Raw genomic sequence first — 25,219 nt, forward strand, 5'->3', positions numbered from 1 at the left:
GTCAAGTGTATTTGTGCATAATAGCGTTTTGAAGAAGATTTAAAAATCTTTAAAAAAAATTCTAAAGGTTTCGTTTTTATAGCCATCACTCATTGCGTGATATAATGCATCACATCTATTTTATTCAGCAATTGCCACTTTATTTTGAGTATTAAACTCAAAACTAAGAAGATTGTTTCATTTATTTACATTTCTATAGGTTGTGAGTTAAATAATAAAAAAGTGTTAGTGTTTTAACCGAACTCCTTTAAATCACCAAGTTTTTGAAATTTGGCATAAAATAGCGTTGTATTTATCCTAATCTAGCGCAATTTACTCGACTTAATACCCCAACGCTTATCCTTCCAGAAGCTGAAGTTTAAAACACATTGTACATGCTTCAATAAAAAAAATTGACTTTTATTTTTCTCCCTTAATGACAAAAAACTATCAAACTCAATTTTGATTTTGATAGTTTGTATTTTTCATGGGAGACAAAAATTAAAAAACCTTTATTGCTGATGCACTTTTAAGAGTAAAATTGAAAAAAAATCGAAAATTCAAAATATAAAAGGAATATAAAAGTATTCTTATTATTCATAAAAATTATTTCTTTTATTTCAAACTTTTTTGGCAATTTTATTTTAAATTTTGACTTTTTAAGAAATAACAAGTGAACCAAAAAAAATCTTCCAGTATTTTTCTTTCAAGCGCGATTTTTACTCAAATATTTTACTCAACGGTATGAAAAAAGAAGAGTAATAATGTTTTTTTCAGAGATTTAAACGCAAAAATTGTAATTTCATTCAAATATATTGAAAGGTATTTAACTATAAACGATTAGTGGGAAAGAGGTATAGTTAAATTCAACCATTAATTTATGCACCAATCAATATAAGTGATATGGCTCACTCAATTCGCTGTATTTCCCGAAACAAGTTGCTGTCATTTTGGAGAGATTTGATTTTGACTGATGATTTTGGAGAGATTTGACGCTTATCATAAACTAATTTAGTTTATACGTCACTGTACTGTCATTATTTAACGTAAAGACTTGGCTTTGTAAACAAAATTTTAATACAATAATTTTCAATACTGTATTTATGTGTGTTTGGGTAATGTGTGCACTAGAATCTTTTTATTTTACTATTTATTTCGGAGAAATACTATTTATTTCTTTAGCTTTTGCGCTTTTAAATTCAAGTAAATTTCATTTTTAATCAAAAGGCTGGGTAAGTATTATTATCAATATTTAATTATCTTAAAAATTTCAATATACTCCTGGTAAACCGTTCTTACTCATAAACAATAATATTTAGAATATAAAAGATTATCAACATAACATGCAGTTTTACTTTTAGAAACACGAGCGAAATTCAGTTTTCTTAATTATTTGCATAATAACGAGCAACTTTCATATAATAAAAGTAATTACACATATTATTTCTGATTAGATTGTCGCAATAACCGGCTTTTGTTACGTTATCTATAAATGGATTGGAGAGAAATAAAAGCATTTCGTCAACTAAATACATAAGAGATAAATTAAAATATTTTGAACGACAATAGTTTATTTTCGTAAAAACAAACAAAGTGGGTGTATTTTTTTAAAATAATAAGATGTAGAGGACCTTAATGTGCCAAATTTTTAGTTTTTAATACTAACTTTTCATATTAAAAATATTAAAAGAACTTTAAATTTGCACATTCATTGTTATTGCACACATGTACATCATACGGATATGTACGTATGTATTTGAACATAAATATGTAGTACCGTTTTTTTCACTTTATTGACGTTCTTAAAGATGATAAAATGATTACATATACCTTACTATTTGAAGAAATATGTATATTTAGTCTTAATTTATTATTACATACATACTTGTAGGTGCTAAAATTTGAAATATTTGGTAGGCTTCTGTGTAAATAATATTTTTGATTCTAATATCAAAAGACACTAATATGAGTAATTTTTAAAATTTTTGGTGATAATAATATTAAATGATATGATGACACTCGTCTCTTACACTCATGGCTTAATTAACTACAGCAGGTCATATTTGTGTGTTATTTTTTCTAATTGTGTTTTATTTTATAATTCTATAGTTTAATAAGACTGCCTACTACACAATATGAAGCTTTATTAAAAACTTAATATTTGGTTTTTGTAATAAGTCGTGTTTTTGATTTTATAAGATCTCCATATAATTAAATATAAATATTATCTAACATTTTATTAGAGAGGTACTCGACGAATTAATGATATAATAGCTTTAATTTTGAGTTATATCTAGTATGTATATTATTTTATTGGCATAAAGAATATGCTGTTAACCATTTTAATTTTTATAAACATAATAACGATAATTATTGTCTTACTAGTTTTATTAAGGTGCTTAATTTCCATTTGTGACTATATTTATTGTTCACCACTTCAACTGAAGTATTCAATATTATTTTTATTATTTGTATATTACAGACAAGATTATTTTCCTTATGAATGCTTACATATAAGTACATACGTCGTATATTGAACTATCATTAATTGCAAATAATGCAGGAACAAATAATATTCAGTAGTTTTTATAAGTAATTAATAAATATATTAGTGGCATAATTATTTGCTATTGAAATTGTAGTACAATATATTAAAATTAAAATTGAAGCTTTAAGCAAGAAAATTTGCTTCCAAATTTTAAAACTTCTAATAATATAAATTTATATCGGAAAACATTAAAATATAAAAAGTATGTACGTTATGTATTTATGTAAAAAAGTTTTTTTATTTAATGAAATAAATAAAAATATGTAGCTAAACTTTAAAATCTACCTTTATTAATTATTTACTTAATCTAAAAATGTAAATATGCATATCTAAATATGAATTTATATTATTGCATGTTTTTTGAACATACTTCTATGTTATGAAAACGTGTTATCTTAATTCTACATTATATTGTAACTAAATTTTAATCTCTTTTATCTTTAGTTAAAAATTTTAACCCTTTTAAAATGCTTCCATTGTTGTACGTTGTACGATCTTCAAATGAAATTCCACCACTTTTATCTGATAATAAACTGCATGGATATTCTGCTCCTTTATTTTCTCTACCATCCCATAAAAATTTTATAATATATTTTTCATCTGGTATTAAAACAATTTTGTTATTTAATAAAATATTAATATCACAGTTATATGTAAATATTTTATTATTAGAAATTTGACTATGTTCCATGACCAGTTCTTTTTCTCCATTACTATTATATATTATAGAATAAATTTCAATTTTAAACGATTCCTTATATTCATTATTATTATTATAATTAATAGAAGCTGGCACATAATTATTTCTATTATTGGAATTAATAGATGGATTGGGTTTAAGTCGACTATGTATTATTAAACCAATTAATGATATAAATTGATCTGATTTTATGGCAACCTCAAATTGATTGTTTGTTTCATTAACTAAAAAAGGCTGACAAGCTTTATAATATGTTCTTTCAATAAATGCGATTCGTCCTGGAATTATTAATCATATTAATAAATTTAAAAAAAAATGGACAAAAAAACCAAATTTAAAATAGAGCTTACCGATTTCGATTTCAATCCCTAAATTGCTATTTGTTGAATTCGAATCAAAATATTCATTTTCAATAATTGCATTTATATTGCTACTAACATTATCAAAAATTAATTGATTATTTTTTATTTGATCATCTTTAGATATGTTTTCGAATTCTGTAGTTTGCAATTGTTGTTTTTGATCAAAATCATTACGTAACCATTCTTTTATAAACCAATATACATATATTTTACATTTCTTATCTTTTAATAAATTCAAAATTTCCATAACACCATCCTTTGACAAGTGATAATATGATGATTTAATTGTTAACATAAATTTTCTAGCACCATTTTCCGATGATAAACAATATTGTTGAAAAAATTCTAAACAAATTTTAATTATTTTCTCGAAATTTGTATAAATCGCTAAGTCTAATGTTTGTAATATATTATCGAAACGTAATTTTCTTTTGATTGCTAATAATGCTTCATTTTGTAAATCTTTTATTAAATATTTTTCACTGCAATAATAAAGTTCAATAAGATCTTCTATATTTTCTTCAATGAAATTTAATTCACTAGTATAAATAAACATTAATAATTTATAAAACATTTCAGGTGATATATCAGAAATTCGTATAGTTTTAATTCCAGTTGAATTATTATTGTCATTAAAATTTAATGGACCATACAGCATTGCTTCAAATACTGGGCTAGATGTGGCTAAAATTAATTTGTGAGCTTTAATGATGTGATCATCAATACAAAATGAACAATCCCAATATTTTTCCGATTTAAATAATTGATAAAAACGATGACTTAATGGTGTAGTTGATGATGAAGATAAAATTGAAGACATTTTTTGCCCTTTTATCTCATAATTAATGTTATCTGAATTGAATATGGAATAGTTATTTGTAATCTGTTTGCAATTATTGTTTTCCATTTTATTTTCTATATTGTTAATTATCCTGAAATATAATAAAATAATTTTTTTAATAATAATATTGAAACTAATATTTATTAATTTTTATCATTTATGTAAATAAACAAAATCAATATGCTTAATTAACTTTTTCATTCATATTTTATTTAATCGAAATTTTTCTTTCTTTATTTTGTTTGTAAATAATATTATAATTAGTTTGGAAATTTATTATTTTAAGTAATTAAGAGCTAAATCGAATTTTCGAGGATTATTTTAACTAAATAACTATCAGTTTTTAATTTAATAATGTTGTATAAATTAAATATTGCGTATTTACTATTTATTTATACTTTTCATATTAATTTATTATTAATAATAAATTTATTATTAGGTTATATAATGCTTATAAATAAATTAAAGGTAAATCACCTATATTGTATTAATAAATGCGCACTTCATAAGCTAAACAAAATAAAATAAATGTAAAAACAAAATAATGGTATACAGGGTGGCAAATACAAAACATTCATATTAAAGTTTAGTGTAATGTAACGCTTCAACCCAAAACAGGAATATTTTAATTTTATTTTAAATTAAGATCTGATTGAAAATAAACATTTTATCCGGAAGTTTGATAATGTTTAACTAAATGGCTTCTGCCATTATTGAAATATTTCACTTATTTCTTAAAGTTTTGGAGGTTATTGTTAACCATTAAATCTTAAAACAATATATAATGAAATGAATAATTTATGATGCAGATTATCTGAATGTTTTTAAAAATTCAGAACTACATTAGTAATTTATAGTTAAAAATAAGATATTTGTGTTGACAACAATTTTAAATTAGTTGAAATTTGTAGCAGCTGTTATATGTCAACACTGCCATTTCGACTAAATATCTGATCGTGCTGCAAGTGAGTTCTTATTTAACTTACATAATAACATAATCATATTAGATTATTAAAGACACTACTTTAATAGCAGTAAAAATACTAACTAAATAAATTCTTCTAACTGTCGAAATTGACCTAAGTTATAATTGAATTGTCGAAAACATGGTATCTTTAAGATGTTAATATATACATATATAATTATTATTAAAATTAATGTTAAATTATTAAAATTATTATTATTGTGATTATTATAATTTATTATAAGAAACTTATTAAAAATTTACAGGCGTGTAGTTTTGTGCCTCCTTGTATAATTAGGAATATCAAAAAATAGTATCAATGTGTAAATAATTTGATAGAGTGTTTATTATTTCAATAATTAACTGAAGTAATTTTAACTCCCATGCATTGATTTTTTCTAAGAAAAACTTGATTATCTCGCGCAATAAAATACAAATTATGAACAAATTTTATGTGTATTTATCATGTAATTATATTTATTATAATAGTCCTGAAGTGCATTATCAAAAGATTAACATAAATTACAAAACATAATGAAAATTACGTATTTTATTTAGTTCATAAATTCGTTCTGTACAAGTATGCATAGACACTTTATATTTTTGAAGATGATAGTATATCGAATGCTTCTACTTCTAGAGCTATTAGTTTCTTTTTTCTGGCTATGTTATGAGCATTAATTTCTTGTTGTCTAATAGCATTTTCTTCTTGAAGTTTTTGTCCTTTTTTGAATAAAAAATTTTCTCATTAAAGCCATAAACTATTCCAAAAACCAAAAATGTCCACCTTGTAGCTTTTAATAAAGGGGACACCTTTACTGGTGCTTCCCATTTAATGGTCATAATACAATTTATTCCCGTATTTTTAAGATTTCATTTCTTTTAAAGTTTAATTTACATTATTCTAAAAACTACTTTTGACGGAATTTTCAAAGCCCATTAAAAAGAAATTTTAAAATATAAAATTTATTATTTCCTTGTGCAATAACTACTGAATCGTAATTGTATCGATACTGACAAGACAACATTAGCCACGCAACATTGTTTTATATATAGATTGAAAAACTAATTTTACTAATTAACAAGTTATTTGTAAATTTCTTTCATAATATAGTTTAAACTTCAAATTTTCAGATCTTTGAATCTTTTCTTTTTGATTATTTACATATGAAGTTTCTTCTCCAATCTGAATTTCACTCGTTTAAAATCAAAGTTAATTATAATTTGAAAAAATTATTATTATAATTGAGTTCAATTAATTTTTAAAATAGTCAGATATTAATTATACCCGTACAAACGAATTCGGGTACCTGCCATACAACTTCCACATTTATTTGGCTATATCGCAGAAGCTATAAAAGCTGTGGTATTGTAATTTCACACAAACGAATATATCAGCCAAATGCTTGATAAATCCTTCTGGTTGTTTATCTCCTTCTGGTAGTTGCCATAAAACTTCAAAAGTTATTAGGCTAAATCTTAGAAACTATAAAAGCTGTAGTATTGAAAAGTTATGTGGCATTATGTCAGAAATTATTGGAATTATAATATAGAAATTTCGTGGAAACAAGTGTACTTTTAGGGCTGTTATGTGTGATAAAAATCGTTGAAATTTCTTGGCTCCTTCTGGCACCTCCTATACAACTTTAATAGTACTGTGGCCATATCTTACAAAATATTAAAAAAAACACAGGACTGAAATTTCGCATAAATTAATATGGTAATACGGCAACTTGAAGTCATCTGTCCCATAGTCAGCTATGGAATATTTACTCTCACAGAGGATAGCAAATTCGTACTGGTATCACAGGGTTGATACGGTCAACCCTATTTTTCCTCATTTTTTATTTAAATTTGGATGGCTCTTGAAAAAATAGCCTTTAAATTTTTCTAAATTATCTAAGAAATTTTGTTTATAAACAATATTGCGCAAAACGAAAGCATATTTTTCGAAGAATAAGAAGACTAAGATTTAAAACATCCATTATAAAAAATAACATAAATAAAATAATTCTAAGTTTTCAATTGTTTCACAAGAGAAAAATTTACTTTGCTTAGATGTTTGTGTTTTTAAATAAATTTTTTAAGAAAATTCACATTGTTTCCATTAAGAATAAAAACCGGAAAAAAATTACAATAAAATTTGTAGCTCTCCTTGCTATAACATTGTTAATTACATATGTACATACATACATAATGTTGACATTTTATATAAAAGGAAAAAAAAACAAAACAAAAAGTTTTCGTTTTAAACTTCTAGTAAGCCTAATATTATAATAAGTAACAGCTATATGTATGTATACATATATATTTATATACATAATACATAACATTACTATAACATAACATTACTATGTATACATAACAAAATTATTAACTATGATTCAATCAATATTTGAATATAAAAAACTCTTTGATACTATTTTTAAGTTCTTCCGAATGCAGTCTAATATGAAATAATTTTTCCATTCATAATATTCAAAATAATGCTCAACAAAATTGTTGTGATTATTTTAATAATCAATTATTAAGTAGTACAAATTAATACTGGGTATTCTGTTTTTCCATTTTTCGATAATGTCTACAATATTTAATGATTTATTGTATGGCTAAGGGATGGTATGGAAAAATTGCTAATTGTTTTTTCTTAGCTTAATTTTAATTAATGATACTGGCCTTAAATGTTTCAATTTTATATAACCTTAGTTTATAAGGCCTTAAGCCTTAAATATTCGGTTGTTAAATTTGAGGCAATTTTAACTTATAGTATTAGAGTATGTTAATTGTAATAGATTTTGAATTTTGTAAAGTTTTTGAGTTAACGTAATACACTGAAATGTTAAATAATAAACATAACTATTTTTATGAAAAAATGTTAAATGTTATATACCATTTTATATATCCACAATGATAGCTTTACCATTTAAAACTAATTGACACTTTAACAGTGAGGGCAAATATGTTCACATACAGTTCTGCAAGAACTAATCTATGGAAATGTATATAGTATATATGTATATACATATGAATATATTAAATTAAAATTTTTATATAAACAAATCCTATGGTTGACTTGTTCTCAATTTAAATTTGTTTTTATTCAAACACTTGATTCTTTTTACTATTTTCAAAAGAACTTCCGTAAATAAAAGATTTTATAAAATGAATATGTAGCTTTTTTTTATTTAATTATTTTATACTCTTATTTGTGCGCCTTATTTAATTAAGAAATTTTTTTATAACAACAAAATACATACATGGTAGTTATTTACATATTGTTACTCTCAAATTAATTTATTTTTTATTTATTATTAATGTTGTCGTAATCGCAAATCACAGTAATAGTAAAAGAAAAAGTTATGATAGTAACATTATAAGGTTATTATAAGATTAACGATTTAATAAAATTTTACGATTTAATAATTTGAAAATAATTGAAATTAATTTATACATATACTTATACAGAAAAATATAAAAAAATGTAGACATTTAATAAAAGGAAAATCGCCTAATACAATTTTAAATACAATTTTTAAAAAATGTGAAATTGTAATTTTGATTGTAAGCATAAATTCTAAATACATAATATTCTAAATACATAATATACATTAATACATAATTATGTATACATATTTAAATTTTTCACTCAAAAATCCCTAAAATAATTATAATTGTTTACACACACATATAATAATTATTCGTTCCAATTTAATAAAAATGAATATTTTAACATAAAATCTATGTATGTATGTATATATGTAAGTTACTGAAATAAGAAATTAATTGAATATAAAAAATTAATCTAACTTTTTAAATTAAAAGTATAATTTTTAAATGAAATAAAGAATTTTTTTGTGTACAATATACAGATGCAGGTACTTTAAATAGATTAATCGCTTTGATTAACTACAATAAAGATTTGTAATCATTTTTGATTATTAAAAGATACCTACGAGAAATAGTCAACAAATTATTCTAATGGACAACAAATAGAAATTATTTTGTGCTAAATTATATTTAAGTTATATTTGTTACACATTTTGACAAACTCATGACTATATAGGTAATTCTAAATCCTTGAATAATTCTTCTGCGTAAGTTTAAAATATAAAATTTAATTAAAAAAGTGTAGAAAAGCAACTGACTGACTGTCTGGTTTTATTTTAAATTTTTTAACTTGATATACATTTTATATTAATTACAGTAACTGATATATTTTTATATTATATTATGTTTATTAAAATATTTGAATAAATTTTACTTGAAATCTTACCTTTACTTGATTTTTAAATACAGCAGCTGGATGTTAAAGAGATGCTCTAAATAAAAGATGCTTTATGCTCTATAATAAAAATAATTAACGCCTCATAAATTTTTCTCTCTTCTAAATAAGTTGGAGATCAATATTATGTATGTAAGTTTGTGTGGGCATAGGCATACCAATTGGCTTATATGATAATGATAGTTTATTTTTTAAGCAGCTATTCTTCTGGTATTTTTTTTTTTAAATTCTTATTTAAAATTATTATATTTATATAAATATACAATTACTTATAATACATAAATATATTATGTTTTTAACAAAATTAATTTTTTTTTTTTATAAAATTAACCACAAAAATTATAGCTCGGCACGATATCACGAATAAAATATAAAATATTTTGTTTAACTATTTTTCAAAATCAAAATGTTTTTGTGGCAATGTCAAAAATGTTTAAATTTTTAAAGTAAATAAAGTCTATTTTAATATTTTTTTTTATATTGAAAATATTTTTTTATTTTTCAAATATATTGAAAATAATATGTATAGGTAGGTGCGTTTATATATGTTTATATAAATCAAATATGATCAACAGGTGTTGCAAAATGATATATGTATTTATTAATATTAAATATTAACTTTATAAAATTAAATATTAATTTAATAATTTTATATAACAATATTAAAGAGTTTTATTCAAAAAAATCCATTTCATTTAAAATTTATTACAAAATAAATTTGAATTACGTAAACATTTTGTGTTCTTTAAAAGAAAAAAAAACAAAAACGCTTATAATTGCTAATTTTTAAATCATACTTAATTATGTCAATTTTATTTTAAGTTCATTTAATATTATAAATCATAATTTTTTTTCCTTTGATTATTTAATATTGTTTTCAATTGGTTTCAATAAAATTTAATTTTTTTAATTATTTAAATTTTTTTTTTATTTTATATTTTTTACGCAATTTTACTGAATAACTAAATATAATATTTTTTTGTATATCTACATATATACATTTAATTTTTTTTTTAACTTTATTCTATTAAGAATATTGTGTTAGAATGAAAAATATTCTTGAACATTGTACTTTACAATTCAAATGATTATTTTATACTAACTTTCGTTTGCAATATATATTATTTTCTTATAATAACCTCGTGTTAATATTAATGTACATATATACATATATACATACATCTAAAAATATTAAATACGTGATATTGTTTAATATTTAATCATATATAATACATGTTATATATTATGATATATGCGTATACAAGTATTGTAATAAATATGTAATAATTTCTTTGTATATAATTATTATATTCTATCTGTGTATCTAAAGTTCTACTTCTAAACTATCACCTTCTCGGTGATTTCATTTAGGGTTGTACATAAATTCTATTCAAAAGAAGTACATATTCGATATTTTTTGTTGAACATAATTTAGATCGGTAAGAAAAATAATATAAGATCTCTTTTTGAGATCATATTAAATATTTATTTAAAAACTTATTAGTTAATTGTCTAATAACAGTGTTTTAGTTCAACAAAATTTATTGTTTAATTAATTGACAAGTTGTATTAAATTTAACATAAGTTACACTTTGACGTTACCAAAAATTAACTCAATTAATTCTCAATCAAATTATTTTAAAACTCACCTCGAAACTTGGTACTCGTATATGTATATTAACATTTGACAAGTTATTTTTTAATTTTTCTCACATAGAGACAAATAATTTATATCAAGTACGGTAAAATGGAATTGGGATTGTCTAATTTTGTGGAAATATGCATCTTGTTTAATAAGACAAATTGACATTTTCAAAGATACAAGTATAATTATTTTACTAATTTTGTTATTAATTTCTTGTTAAAAACGAAACTGCTACTAAACGAGACATGAAATTAAACATTATAGTTGAGGAAACAAGTATTTTTTAAATAATTCACACAAATTATTTAAAATATTTAAAAAAATTAATCGTACCATTTTAAATTAATAACAGAAAATAAAATAATTCCACACATTTTCACATCCCTGAATAAAATTGCGATATTTTTAAAAACTGATATAAATGTATGTAAACTATGTTTTGGCATATATATGTATACATAAAGCATTTAACCTAATGTAGATATTGAATATAAATAGTATTATCGTTTTATATCATAAAATAGCAGTTGAGCTCCTTTTTAGATAGCTTTGCTGTGATGCAACTCAAATATTAAAGAGAAAATAGCGAGGATGGTAGTAATAATTTTTAGAGTAATAATTTAATAAAATCGAGATAGCAAATAATTTTTCAATTTTCAAATTAAAAATTTGTTTTAACTTTGTTTTAAATATTTGATCATACCTTTAAAAATTGAAAATTGTAAGCCAAAGTTAATTAATAATATGAAAACTCAACTTAAATACTTATGTATTTTAAAGAGCAAGCGGCCCCGTGCAAGTTTTCTTCTAAAATTTATAAAAGTATAACTTCTATCAGATTCATACATATTTATTGTTCCCTACTTTTTTACTTCTTAAATTTTTTTGAAAACCGGAAACACCTTATTAACAATGATTGAAATTGAGAACAATTCTAAACGAACAGCTATTCTTTGCTAAATTTTTAATTTGTTTTGTGAATGAAATTAATTTTTCAGAGTATTAAATACTACCACACTATAACGCTATTAAATATATACCTACATACGAATTTTACCTGTTGAGATACAATCGTACCTGTGGATGGTGTATTTATAGAATATAATATGAATATAGATATTTTGTATGTATGGAAATACGCTTGCTTATAAGAACGAATATGTACATATATAAAATTATAAACTTTATACTTTTGCTGTTTTGTTTTGTTCTCTCAATTCTTCAAAGAGAACTAACTAAAATAAAAAAAAAACACATAATGTACATGCATTTATATAGATAAACTCATATGTATTAAAATTTAAATATCGCCATGATATTTTGCCTAAATTACTTAAGACCGTACAATTACAGTACAATCACATGATGCTTGTACTTGAGCTTCTAATAAAGCGAGGTGAGATACTACGATAGAAAGGTGCTTATAAAAATAAGTACTTGTGTATATTTAATTTAATACAATTTTTTTTTATCTAAATATATGTACATACATTTCATTATTTATGTTCTACAAAAGTTATAGAACTAATTACAAACGGAATTAATATTTGTATCTCGGAAAGCAAAGGTATGGTATAAATATTAAGGTATAAATCTTTTTATACCCTGCATTTTTGATATTTACTTTGGCATGGAGTTTGTAATCACTTGAAGAAGTCGTCTGCGATATGAATATGTATATTCGTATACATACTCGTATTCTTTCTCAGCGTAAAATTTTGCGTTGATTTAGATATTCAACGTAAATTTTTGAGTTAGCTGTTTTTTTTCTGCCATTAACTATTCCATGGACTTTGATCTGCCATCGATTTCTATTGTAATTGGACGAATTCGGACAATAGATTCGTGTAGCTGCCATACAACTCAAAAGCTAATTTCAGAAAAATTATTAACTTAGATAGTCGTGGGTCCAATTATAGCCCACATATGTCCGTGAAGTTTTTTTGGAATGTTTTGAACTGCCATGCAACTCTTAAATTTTACATCTATGTTGCATTTGAAAAAATACAAACTTGTAAAAGATTCTCTTCTTTTCCAAACTGACTGTTACAGTGCATTCTATTTATCTAAAAACTATGAAATATTTTTCAAAAAATTATTGCCTTCATCAATCATAAATTCATTTAAAATTTCACGGCATTCGCTATGTGCTGCAGGTTACAAATACATTTTTATTTTATTTTCTTTACTTGAGCTTTACACAGCTTTATTCTCTGCTTTTTTGATTTTTTTTTTTGATTCTCTTGCGTTTAAACTACTTATTTTATAACTATCAATAGTTTGTTGCTCTTTATCACCTTTTATGCGAAAGGTCAACTAAAAGTAATCTAGTTTTGCTATAAAAGAAATTCTGATATATACCATGCAAACTCGATATTTTACTCAAAACATCACTTACTTATTCATGTTAACTATAAGGACCTATAGAAAATATTTGTGTTTTACGCTCTAGATGCTCGTAAATGTGTTTAAAAAATATTTTTATTGCAGAATATTTTGTTATTCTTAAAACAAGAATGTTTTAGACATTGCATTTGATTATCAGCAAATATAAAGAAAAAACAAAAAAGGATGCTGCAGACATTTCTAAATCTTCATTATAAAAGTACATGTATACATTTTTACAGCATTAACCTTGAACTCAAGTACAAATTCCGATTGTTTTATAGATATACTTTTAAAAAAACTTTGAAAGAACGTTTAAAATATAGTGAATGTTTGTACCTATATGTATAAATATAAAGATGTTATGCATTATATTACTATACAAATATTTTTAATATAATACATAGTGAAATTTAAGATTCATAGCGAAATTTTTAAGAGTAAATGTGATTCTGCGAGTGGTCATACAAGTTTTTGAAGATTATACTTATAATCAGAGTCGGATTTACTATCTGAAGGTGTGTATTTACTCAGAATAATAGGGAATTGTGGAATTTCTTAGTTGGATTATTTAAAGATTGACGTATATACCCAAAAATATTATCAAAACACAGAGAAAGTCGGATTTTGATTGTATAAAATTAAAAACATAAATTTTCGTCAACACTCGATTTTTTGGAATTTAGAGGAACAAAGTAAAAGAGAATCATTTTGAATTTCTATCCAAGCTATTTCTACCCAAGCAACGTTACACATCTTCTATTGCATTATTTTTTTTTATTTTTTCAGAATTTTCTTTTTGATCTACAAGCCTTTTTGGGAACTTTCCAAAACATCATCATAGAATTCCTTCCACATTGTTGTGAACTTGTTCCACTAGTCAATTAGGCTGTTCCCCGTAGTCTTTTTAACATACGAATAAACCCGTCACTGGCTTGTTATAAAATAATATTCATCACATTGGATTCGGCATTTTATTCTTTCCTCTTATTTTTTTTTTTGTATTCATCTTAAAATATCGTCATATATATGTATCTATATATTTGTAGAAAGTTATTTATTTTAGAGACTTGCTTAAAGTTTTTAATAGCAACCTTACCTACATATATTTTTTTGTAGTTTCTTGTATGATTAATTAAACTGTTTTTGTTTTTGATATATGAATTCTAACAACGTAATTCTCTTACTAATATTATTAAATAAATAGCCAATATGGAAATGTACCTTGTTTGCTTACATTTACGTTAAATAACAAAATTTCAAAACGTAATTTGTCAAACACAAAATTCTATCAGATAATTTGGAATAAAAGTAAGTTTTTCGTTAGATCATAATTATTGCAGACATATCACTGTAATTCAAAGAGGACCATCTGCTGCTTTTAGTTGCTTTACAAGAATATAGCTATAAAGTATAAACAATGGAATAATTTTGATCTAAATTACCTGAAATTAAATTTTTAGGAATTAATTTACTAATGATCTATTCAATATGACAAAGCGCACATACAAATCCAAATTCCATTAAATTAAAAGCTATTGCTCACAACAATTACTTACCTTATTTTCTTAATATCTTTTTAATTTAAACATAAAAATGTGGTAACTTTGTAATTAATTAATATAATTCATTTAATTCTTTTTTTTTTACTTCATAAAACTATGAAATTGTTTATTTATTGAACTATTATTTAATATTAAAATATATTTTTGTATTTTTAATCATTTTAGCACTTTTTCAAGTCTTAATGATTTTCCACGGGAGCGTTCATCCGAATTCTGCATGGAGCTGATATACTTAACTTATTCAACTTATTTATTATGAAACAAATACTTTTCCTCTATATAATCACTGCTTTGAAATACCCAATTTATGATTACAAATGGCAACTGTCTCGAATAAATGAATATTATAAAAAGGATAACATTCTTTTAGAGAAATTTTCATTGCAGATACCATCAAAATGTGAACATTTTGCAAATCAAATCACATTTAGTGAAGATTTTAAACATTCTATCAATTCATTTTTTGGTGTAAAAGATATTTACTATGGCAACTTTAAGGATTCTATAAACAGAATAATTCCAGTTGTAATCAAATATTTTGGAAATGATAATATTAACAAAATAATTTTGGAGAATAACGAATCTTTTCATATCAATCACAATCAATCAAATGAAGTGGAAATTATTGAAAATTTAAAAAAAATGTTTTTAAAACAATCTCATTTGGAAGGAACTAAATTTTGTTCTGAATCTAAAGGAATCGATAGATTTATAGATCTATGGAATCACAATAAATCAAAATTACTCAAAATAATATATTTAAATAATAATATACAATTATTATTACTACCAATATTACAATTAGCAAATGAAAAAGAAATTTCATCTTCTAATAATCAAAGAAAATATCAAATACCAAAAGTTTATGAAATTTGTGGTAATACAATGTATCAATCATACGATGGTCAATTATTATTAAATTATTTTAATTCATCATTTGAATTAAAATTAAAAATAACCAAACAATTAATTATTGGAATGGAACAGTTTACTGAAGGTATCAGTGGATTTCGTATATATTTAACAGATTTTAATGCTGATAATGTAGTTTTCAATGAAGAAACAGAAGAAATTTCATTTATTGATTTGGATAATGTAATTATTGTTGATTCAACGAAAATACTTGAAGTAAAATCACATACTCACGAATTTATTGAATGTTTGGGCTGCTTTGCTTATATTCCGGAAGAAATATGTTCAGCATATATAAGTGATTTGAATTATTTTGCAATTTGTCAATTCTTAAGAGAGGATTTATATAAAAATGTTAAAAATGGTTTTTTATATCCAATTCCAAAGAAATACCATAGGAAACTTATGTATTTACTAGACACCTGTTTCAATTATTCATCTATGTTAAAGCAAAAATATGCTAGCCGGTATGCAATTATGAAAGAATTATTAAATGAAATTGATAATATAATAATGTGATATACTTACATATATATAAATATTTGATATATAACGTAAATAAATGTAATCTCAAAACAAAAACAAATATGATATAAATTTCAAAAGTACATATATTGAATCAATTTAAAAGATAACTTTTAGCAAATATTTTTAAAGAAATGCAAAAGAAAAAACAAAAACTTGATTAAACTTTATTCTTAGAAACTTTTTCTCTGGCAGCTTTTATATCAACTTTAAGTGTTTCTATTTCAGTGAAAATTTGTTGTGCCAAAAGACCTTCTGGAGACTTTTCAGGTTCATATTTGAGCATTAAGTACGCTTCCCTTAAAATCTTTTCAGCTTTAAGTAGTTCATTCTAAAATATACATTAAACATACAATTAAGAATAATTTAAACAAACTTAGAAATAAATTAATAATTAATTTTAATTAATATTATATTGTAATTTTAATTAAATATGGTATACACAAGAATTTTTTGTATATAACATAATTTTATAAAACAATTTATAGTTTATAAATTTGAATTTTGAATAAAATAGAGCTAATAACCAAAATTTGATGTAAGAAATTGTAATTTAATATTGCAATGATATTGTAGTAGAATTAAATTTTTAGTTTTAAAGAAAATGTATTAAATACTAATGTAAACGAAACATTAAAATATTTTATATCTGCTAATTGCATGTAAAAGAAAACATTTTATTTTTACCAAATGATGGTGATCTCCACCATCTTCTTCTAATCTAGCCAACTCGATAATTGGTCTATAATACTCAAATAAAGCAATTCCCTTAATTCTGGATATTCCAGGCAATATAATTCTTAAAATTGGTAAAATTTGCTCGCATAATTGCAATTTTCTTCTCATATGGCCCTTACAACCCGTATATTTTGAATCATCACACATTGAACGTAAAATTGCTGCAATATTTTGCTTCAAATCCAAGATGAAATAATGATGATCATGTAAATGCTCAGCTAACGTTAGCAATAACATTTCCATTTTGCAAATATCACCTTGAGCATCATCAACTTGCTTTCCAATATTAACCAAATATTCTTCAATCTCTTTATATGGTGTTATTTTTGAACATTGATCACACATCCATTTATTATCACCATAATTCAAAACATAACCATATTCAGCACAATTATCTTCAATGCATTTTATACATTTTATAGCACTTATATATGATCCTAATTCAGTTGGATCCTCACATCTAGGACATTTACATGTAAAATATTTTCCCAACATTAATTGTTTTCTACGTTCATTGGATCCCTTAAAAAAAATGCAATATATAAATTTCTCAAAAAACAAGATAGAGTAAAGCTTAAAATGTTTTTAAACTAACCAAGAAAGGTGTTGTATAGTTGTAATACAAAATATCACCTTCCTTAATATTTGTAGTAGCATAAACTTTCATTTCATATTCATCATCAACAGCAACTGCAATATTTGGTATACAGCTGTGAGCAAATAAACATGCTTTCATAAAGCAAGCTCTTAATGAATCTTCTCTCGGACCACGCACTTCAAACATATTAACATCAAAAATTGCACAAATTTTTTGAATAAAATCAGATTCAAGGATATTGCATTTTTTTAAATATTTCCCCATTCCAGATTTTTTTAACGGTTGTACAACTCCTTCTTCTAGCAGTTTCCATACATCACTATTCTTACGATTATTTAAATGTGATTCCATTTTAAGAATTTCATTGAAATAACCATCATTTAATGGATTCTCTAAAAAGAGTAAAAATCGAACTGGGCCAAACAATTTAAAATTCTCCACTAATAGATTTCGTGAAATATCAGTGTGCTCTTGGAAGAAATTACATTCAAATGATCCATGCTGTACGCAATTGTTACATAATGGGAAAACATTGCACTTTCTAAAATCAAAAGAAAATATAAATATTTTAAAGTAAAGAACTAAAATAATTTTATATAAAAATCAATGATTTTTTTTATTCAAAATATTTTAAACATTACTGGCAAATTTTTAAAGATGGATGATAACATTTACTGCAAACCAAATTTGAATCCCAATGGGGTGTTATTAAAACTGGTTTCTCATACAATATTTCTTCTCCAGCCCGTATATTCTTTGAAGCTGTGACAAACCTAAATTACATTAATTTAATTATTATTTTATAAGAATTAATATCATTTGATTTCAAACAGAAATGAAGCGAAAGAATAAATTGAAAACAAACGACTCCACTCCGGTCTTATTCGGAAATTTTTCTAATTAAAATTTAATTTTAATGTTAATATTTTAAAATAAAGAATCATATCAAATTAATATATAAAAAAGTATATATAAAATTATACTTAAAATTAATACGAAAACTGAAAAGGAAATTTCAATTTGCTTTACGTGAAAATTATGTAATAATTCAAACTAATATAAACTAGCATTAATATAAAGCTAAGATATCAATTAAAATATACATATGTATGTACTGAAAATTATTTGTATACCATTATATTATTAAGCATTAAATAAAAATCAATAGTTTTATTATTAAAGCTCCGGAAATTTGATTAAATTGTAAAATATTTTGTTAATATTTATAAAAATGTGAAATTGCTTTAAAAGAAGAACTCTTAAAAAAAAAGCCATATTAAATATTAAATTAATTTAAAATAAATAAAAAGCAATAAAAATATTATTTTATTAAATTTTTGTTATTAATTCAATTATTATTAATTTTAGTTTTTTAATTTTTTATTTATTTTGTTTTATATTTCGTCTTATGAAATTTTTAAACAAAACCAAAAAATTATTTAATTAATTTTAAAAAAATAGCCAATTTTATATAAAATGAAATGAAAAAGAAAAAATTACCTTATACTTTTACCTTTGTCAAATCGTCTACATACAGAAATTATGAAAAATAATGAATTAACAATAAATATTTATGTAGTATTTGAATGTTGATATAAATTTTTTAAAATAAAAAAAAAAAAATCCAATTAATAAACTAATCTTAACTAAATTTAATGTACAATATTATAAAATTTGTTAAATTTTTTGCTAATTGAAAAAGCTATACATTTATTATTTATCAGCCTGTCCTCATAAATTTAAATTCTATTCGAATGAATTTAATTTGATTTTTTGAAGTATTCTTTTGTATTTATTTCTTTTAAAAAAATTGTTGTAGTCTTTTTAAAACTTTTTTAAAATTTCATTTTTTTTAGCTTGGAATCTTTAAAATTTAATTTATAAAAAAAAAATATTAGGGATTTTGTACTCATTGATGTATTAATGCAAAAATAAAGGGAGAAAAAAAATTAATTTCCCTCCAATTTGTAAACAACCGAAGGAAATTTCCGATGTAAAATATGTTTTTTATTTTGTAATTCAAAAATATTTAAAAAAATTAATTTTTTCTATTCACAAATTGACATTTAACAAACAACATAAAATAAAAAAAAATTTAATTATTTTTTAAATCAAAACAAAATTTTTTTTTAATGCCATTTTTAAAATTCTATTCTACGTTTTTTTTAGACAAAAAATGTGCACTTGTGAAGGAAATTTTTTTTACATGTAAATTATTGTTATAGCAGTGTTTGTTCTAATACATCAATACATCGATACCTTTTACACTGCCCAGTGCGGACCCATATTAATTTAAAAAAGAAAAATTTGAAAAATATTTCACAAACATTTAATACAAAATATTTAAAAAGTACAAAAGAAACAAAATAAAAAATTTTTATTTTTACTATAAAAATTGTAAAAACTAACTATATGTACATAAATAATGGTACTTTTATATTGTCATATTATTTTTACAAAAGAAAACTTTTTTACTTATCCATAAAAATTTAAAAATAAAACAAAAATAGACAAAGTGAATTTAAAAATATACACAATTGAAAAAACAAAAAAATTATTAAAAAATATCAAAAATTCAAAAAGCATGTATGTATGTGGATATTTAAGTACATAGTGTAAATTATTCTATTGTACATATAGATATAAAATATATTTTAATAATAGTATCTATATAAAAAATGTGTTTTTTTTTTTTTATAAAAAAAAAGCAAATTAAAAACTTGATGTTTTTTATTTTATTAATGAGATTTAAGAAAATAAATAATTATTATATTGATAAATTTGCTAGCATGCCCCCCAAAAATAAGGTCACTGTACTCCAAATGAAAAAAGCTTAAAAAATTTTGTATAAAGAAAAAAAAAACAAAATTCTTACCAAAAAAAACATGCTACTTTCTTATTTTTTTTTTTTTTAGGAATGGCTATTGTTGTTGGTTTCTATATGTATTGTTTTATATTTATGTACGTTTGAACATTATGTTTACTATTGTATGTATTTATGATACAAATATTTTATTGTATGGTATAAGTGTTATGGTATTTTATTTATTGATGTGCAAAATTTGTTTGTTAATATTGAAAATTTTGTGCAAAATAATATTATAAAATACTAGGTGATAGACGACAAATACTTTTTATATTTAGACACATATACAAAAATTCAAATACTAATTTTTAAACACAATAAAAATTTAAAGTGCAATAATACGCTTTTGTGTTTGTATAACTACAATAGCTTTAAAAATTATTTCATTATTTAAAAACAAAATGGGTTTAATTATTAAAATTGCAAATAATTGTAAAATATTAGAATTGTTTTTTTTTTTTTTATCTTGTTCTCCGAAATGCACCTTAAATCACATCACAGAAAATTAACATATATATATGTATATATGTATATGTATATATAATTATATATATATATATTATTTGAAAGTTTTTAACTTCATATAAGTTTTCTTCTCTTTTCCTATATTATATAATAAACCACAATCTTATAATTTATGTATAGTGTGGTATTGAGAAAAAAAAAAAATATTCTTTCTTTTTGAATACTACAAAAAAATAGCGAAACTAAATAATTATTTGCGTAAAAAAATTCAGAAAAAAAAAAAATATCCAAAATAGTATTGAAACTACTTATATAATATGAAAATTTTACCTTTCGATATTTTGATCAATGCCTTTTGAACATGGAATATTATAACTAACACTAAAAGTATTTTATAAATAATTATTATATCGTTTTATTTTACTTATATTTAATGATTATTTTTTTTTTTAATTTACTATTTATTATTTTAATTATAAGACTTAATCTTAATTATAAATCGATTTGATGACTTTAAATTTCATATTTAATATGAAATTTTAAAGGAGTTAAATCGCAAATATTTATTATTATTATTGTACACCTCATGTCTCATATAAACACATTTTTAATTTATAATTTTAAATTGTTAACATTTTAAAATTAAATATTTCTAAATATTATGTACATTAATTTAATATACAATATTGTAGAAAAACTTTTTCTCAATAAGTTATTCTTATATTATTAAAAATTTCAATAATTATAGCAGATATTTTATTAAAATTTGATATGTAAGTTTTGATCTATACCGAAAAATATTAGATACGAGTATTATTCAGATAAGCAAAGTACAATTTAAAAAAAATACCCTTTAATGCAATTAGATTAATGTCCTACAAAAGAATTCAGTATAAATCGCTATAGAATTGTTTAATTACACAGTATTGTAGTAATTTGAAACTTAAACATACTATACTTATGTTCCAAATTTCTATATGGACACATTTAAAATAAATGAATACAGACGAATTATGTCTTCAATTAACTACAATTATTTATAATTATATTAATTTCATGTATATGAATGGGTAGTTTCTTATGAAATTTGTAATTTAAAAATAAAAGTTTTTAAATTAAAGTCTTTTGTTTTTAGTTTTTACCTAATTAATTGTAATTATGTATATATATAAATTGTAAAAGAAAATGTTCTTTTTTTTTGTTTTTTTTTTTATGAGGAATTCGGATATGAGACAACTAAAGATGTAATTCTTTTATATTTTTACCTTCCCAAAGTATCATTTTCAGTTACAGTACATTTTTGTTCAAAACAATCAGTCATTATAGTTGATTAATTTGATTTTAGCCCAAGAATAAAATTAAATTCCAAGAAAAAATCTGTAATTAAAAACAAAAATATTATTTTATTTTTGAATAAAATTAACAATCCTATTTTAAATTTAATTAACATAGTTAGTTTTTTATTGAATGGTTATTAATTTTAAAATTGAAATATCTAAAATGCATTTTCAAAGTCCAAATTCAAATTATGCATTGGCAACATTTGATATTTCTTCTGCTACCGGTTCAGATACCCACATAAATTATTGTTTTAATATTGTATTGCATTCATAATTTAATTATTTTTTTGGAAATTACTTTAAAATAGATGAATAAATTATTTTGATTTCATATAAAGGAGTATATTATTTTCACGTTTGTAGCTAATTTTTTTAAAAATATTAAAACCTAAACTGGTGATGAAGCATTAAATAGCTTATTTCGTATATTGTTTACTTAAAAGAAAATCAAATCTAATTAAAGAATTATTTTTTTCCTGTGCATCATTTCCAAAAATCAATTATTCAATATTTTGCATTATTCAATTTTTATACTATTCAAGAGAATATTTAATTTTACACTAATTATTTAAAATTTTTCAAAAACATTAACTATATAAAATTATTTAAAATATAATTAAATTCTTTTTCCCAAACTTAATTCTAAATATGAAGAATTTTTATCTCAATATTTATAGGAAAATCTATTAAATTCAAAAAAAAACTATTTTTAGCTTCTCATACATATAGTTTGCCCTATTTAGTTTATCTATTGTATTGAGTATTAGCATAGTAAGATATAGAACGCATATGATATGTATATGTAAATATGTATATGCATTGTACGCATTTTTTTAAAAAAAATATATTATTAGATTTGACTTTATAATAAAAATCCTATATAAAGAAAAATGTACAACAAATTAATATTAAAGCAATTTTAATGATTAAAGTGTCGGACAAAAATTTTCAAGTCTGAATATTCAAGTTTATTTCGTTATTTTTAAATATAGTATGCTAAACTGTAAATATATGTATACAGATTTCACATCATTTTTTAATCAGTATTCTGTATTATACGATTATATCCAAATTGAATCTGGCTCTTGGTCTATAAAATTGTATGAATACTTTTCTTATTAAGTTATTCTTGTGAGGGAGAGAGGGGGGATCCGGCAGCATCACAACGTTATACCAAACCTAAGTTATTCTTAATTGAAATTGAAAACGAATACTGCCCCAGTAAATATTTAAGTTTAGATTCATTTTCTTTTCTGCTACAAGCATAAATTTGTCTTACTTCATATATGGTATTGCTTCTCATGCAGCAGAATGAGAATTTTAATTTACTTTCTACAGTTTAAATAGCATGCAACCGCCTCAACTTCAATTTTGCTTAATAAAACTAACTGTATATTAGCGCATAATATACAAATTGAAACCGGATCTTTAAATTTATATTTCTAAAATTATTTCAGTGAAATTTCAGTTTAAAGTTAAAATTATTTAGAAACTGATGATTTGTGATCCTTAAATATTCCAAATTCAAGTAAAATTGTTTGATTTTTACTAAAGTTTTCATATCATTTTCTATAGTGCTTTTTTTTTAAATTCACATTAAATAAAATATTCCATTATTTTGATAGAATTCAGTGCTCAATATACTTATATAACTAAATAATCCTCAGACAAAAATGACGTAGGTATGTCACATGTTAAAAAAACACATCACCGATTTTAACTTATCATTATCGGTTGATTCTATGCACTTCAAATACAATATTTAAAATCCAAAATATTAAATAATTAATAAAAATTTTTTAATGTTATTTTACGATCAAAAGTTCTTCAATAGCAATTCAAATACAATAAAAATACAATAATAAATTCACCTTTTTTTTATAATTTAATAAAATTATTCTATTAAAGATTTTCACTTAAATGTGATCCCTTCCAAGTTTCCTTATAGACTAAATTTGAAACTCAACTGAACATCTAAAATATACTAAAAAATTATATATACGCACTTAATGTGCCTTATATTCCTTAGTGCTATTGAAGAAAAAAAATGAGCAGACCACAAGCCAAATTATTCATTTTTAATTGAATTTTCACATATTTTTTTTTTTTTCAAATTACACCAAATACAAATTTTTTTAGTTGTACTTCTCATTTTCTAATATACACACTTTTATTCTCTGGTCAATGTTCCCTTTTCGGAAAATACGTGTATAAGAACATTATCACAGTCTATATATTTTTCTAAAAATAATAGCAAAAATAAATAATTTTAACAATAAAAATACTTAAAAAAGTATAATAAAAAAAAAAAGCAAAATGTTAAAACTTTCATCAGTCATAAGAGTTGCAAGTCTTATTATATAAAAATACAGTACTCATACATAATAATTATATACATACATATTAATTATATATATACATAATTATACATTGAAAATTTTATATAGAAACCATATTTATAACATTTATGTCATTCACCATAAAATATATACGGTATATCTTAC

At 22.3% G+C, this 25,219-nt stretch overlaps 3 protein-coding genes across 7 annotated transcripts; 1 reads left to right on the forward strand and 2 right to left on the reverse strand.

Moving 5' to 3' along the window:
• Window positions 1-1,088: 1,088 nt before the first annotated feature.
• LOC129606388 (uncharacterized) lies at window positions 1,089-16,828 on the forward strand. The gene is made up of 2 exons (XM_055516696.1): window positions 1,089-1,211; window positions 15,437-16,828. The coding sequence occupies exon 2, from the start codon at window positions 15,527-15,529 to the stop codon at window positions 16,700-16,702; it is 1,176 nt and encodes a 391-aa protein (XP_055372671.1). The 5' UTR covers window positions 1,089-1,211; window positions 15,437-15,526; the 3' UTR covers window positions 16,703-16,828.
• Window positions 2,796-10,009, reverse strand: LOC129606184 (uncharacterized). Its single transcript, XM_055516336.1, has 3 exons — window positions 9,668-10,009; window positions 3,578-4,521; window positions 2,796-3,505 (listed from the first exon to the last, which is right to left on the reverse strand). Exons 2-3 carry the CDS (start codon window positions 4,494-4,496, stop codon window positions 2,952-2,954), a joined length of 1,473 nt encoding a protein of 490 aa, XP_055372311.1. The 5' UTR covers window positions 4,497-4,521; window positions 9,668-10,009; the 3' UTR covers window positions 2,796-2,951.
• Window positions 16,740-24,657, reverse strand: LOC129606183 (SET domain-containing protein SmydA-8-like). Of its 5 annotated transcripts, none has more exons than XM_055516331.1 (8): window positions 24,360-24,418; window positions 22,641-22,752; window positions 21,706-21,756; window positions 19,545-19,571; window positions 18,686-18,817; window positions 18,042-18,585; window positions 17,396-17,968; window positions 16,740-17,039 (listed from the first exon to the last, which is right to left on the reverse strand). In XM_055516331.1, the coding sequence occupies exons 2-8, from the start codon at window positions 22,694-22,696 to the stop codon at window positions 16,869-16,871; spliced, it is 1,554 nt and encodes a 517-aa protein (XP_055372306.1). In that variant the 5' UTR covers window positions 22,697-22,752; window positions 24,360-24,418; the 3' UTR covers window positions 16,740-16,868. The 5 variants fall into 5 exon arrangements, with proteins under 5 accessions (XP_055372306.1, XP_055372305.1, XP_055372307.1 ...); XM_055516330.1 differs by lacking the exon at window positions 24,360-24,418 and adding an exon at window positions 24,587-24,657 and having other exon boundaries at window positions 16,741-17,039; XM_055516332.1 differs by lacking the exons at window positions 19,545-19,571; window positions 24,360-24,418 and adding an exon at window positions 24,587-24,657 and having other exon boundaries at window positions 16,741-17,039.
• Between the last annotated feature and the right edge of the window lie 562 nt (window positions 24,658-25,219).

Source organism: Condylostylus longicornis, unplaced genomic scaffold (genome assembly GCF_029603195.1).
Source record: "Condylostylus longicornis isolate FDR11 unplaced genomic scaffold, ASM2960319v2 ptg000018l, whole genome shotgun sequence".
Lineage (NCBI taxonomy): Eukaryota > Metazoa > Arthropoda > Insecta > Diptera > Dolichopodidae > Condylostylus > Condylostylus longicornis.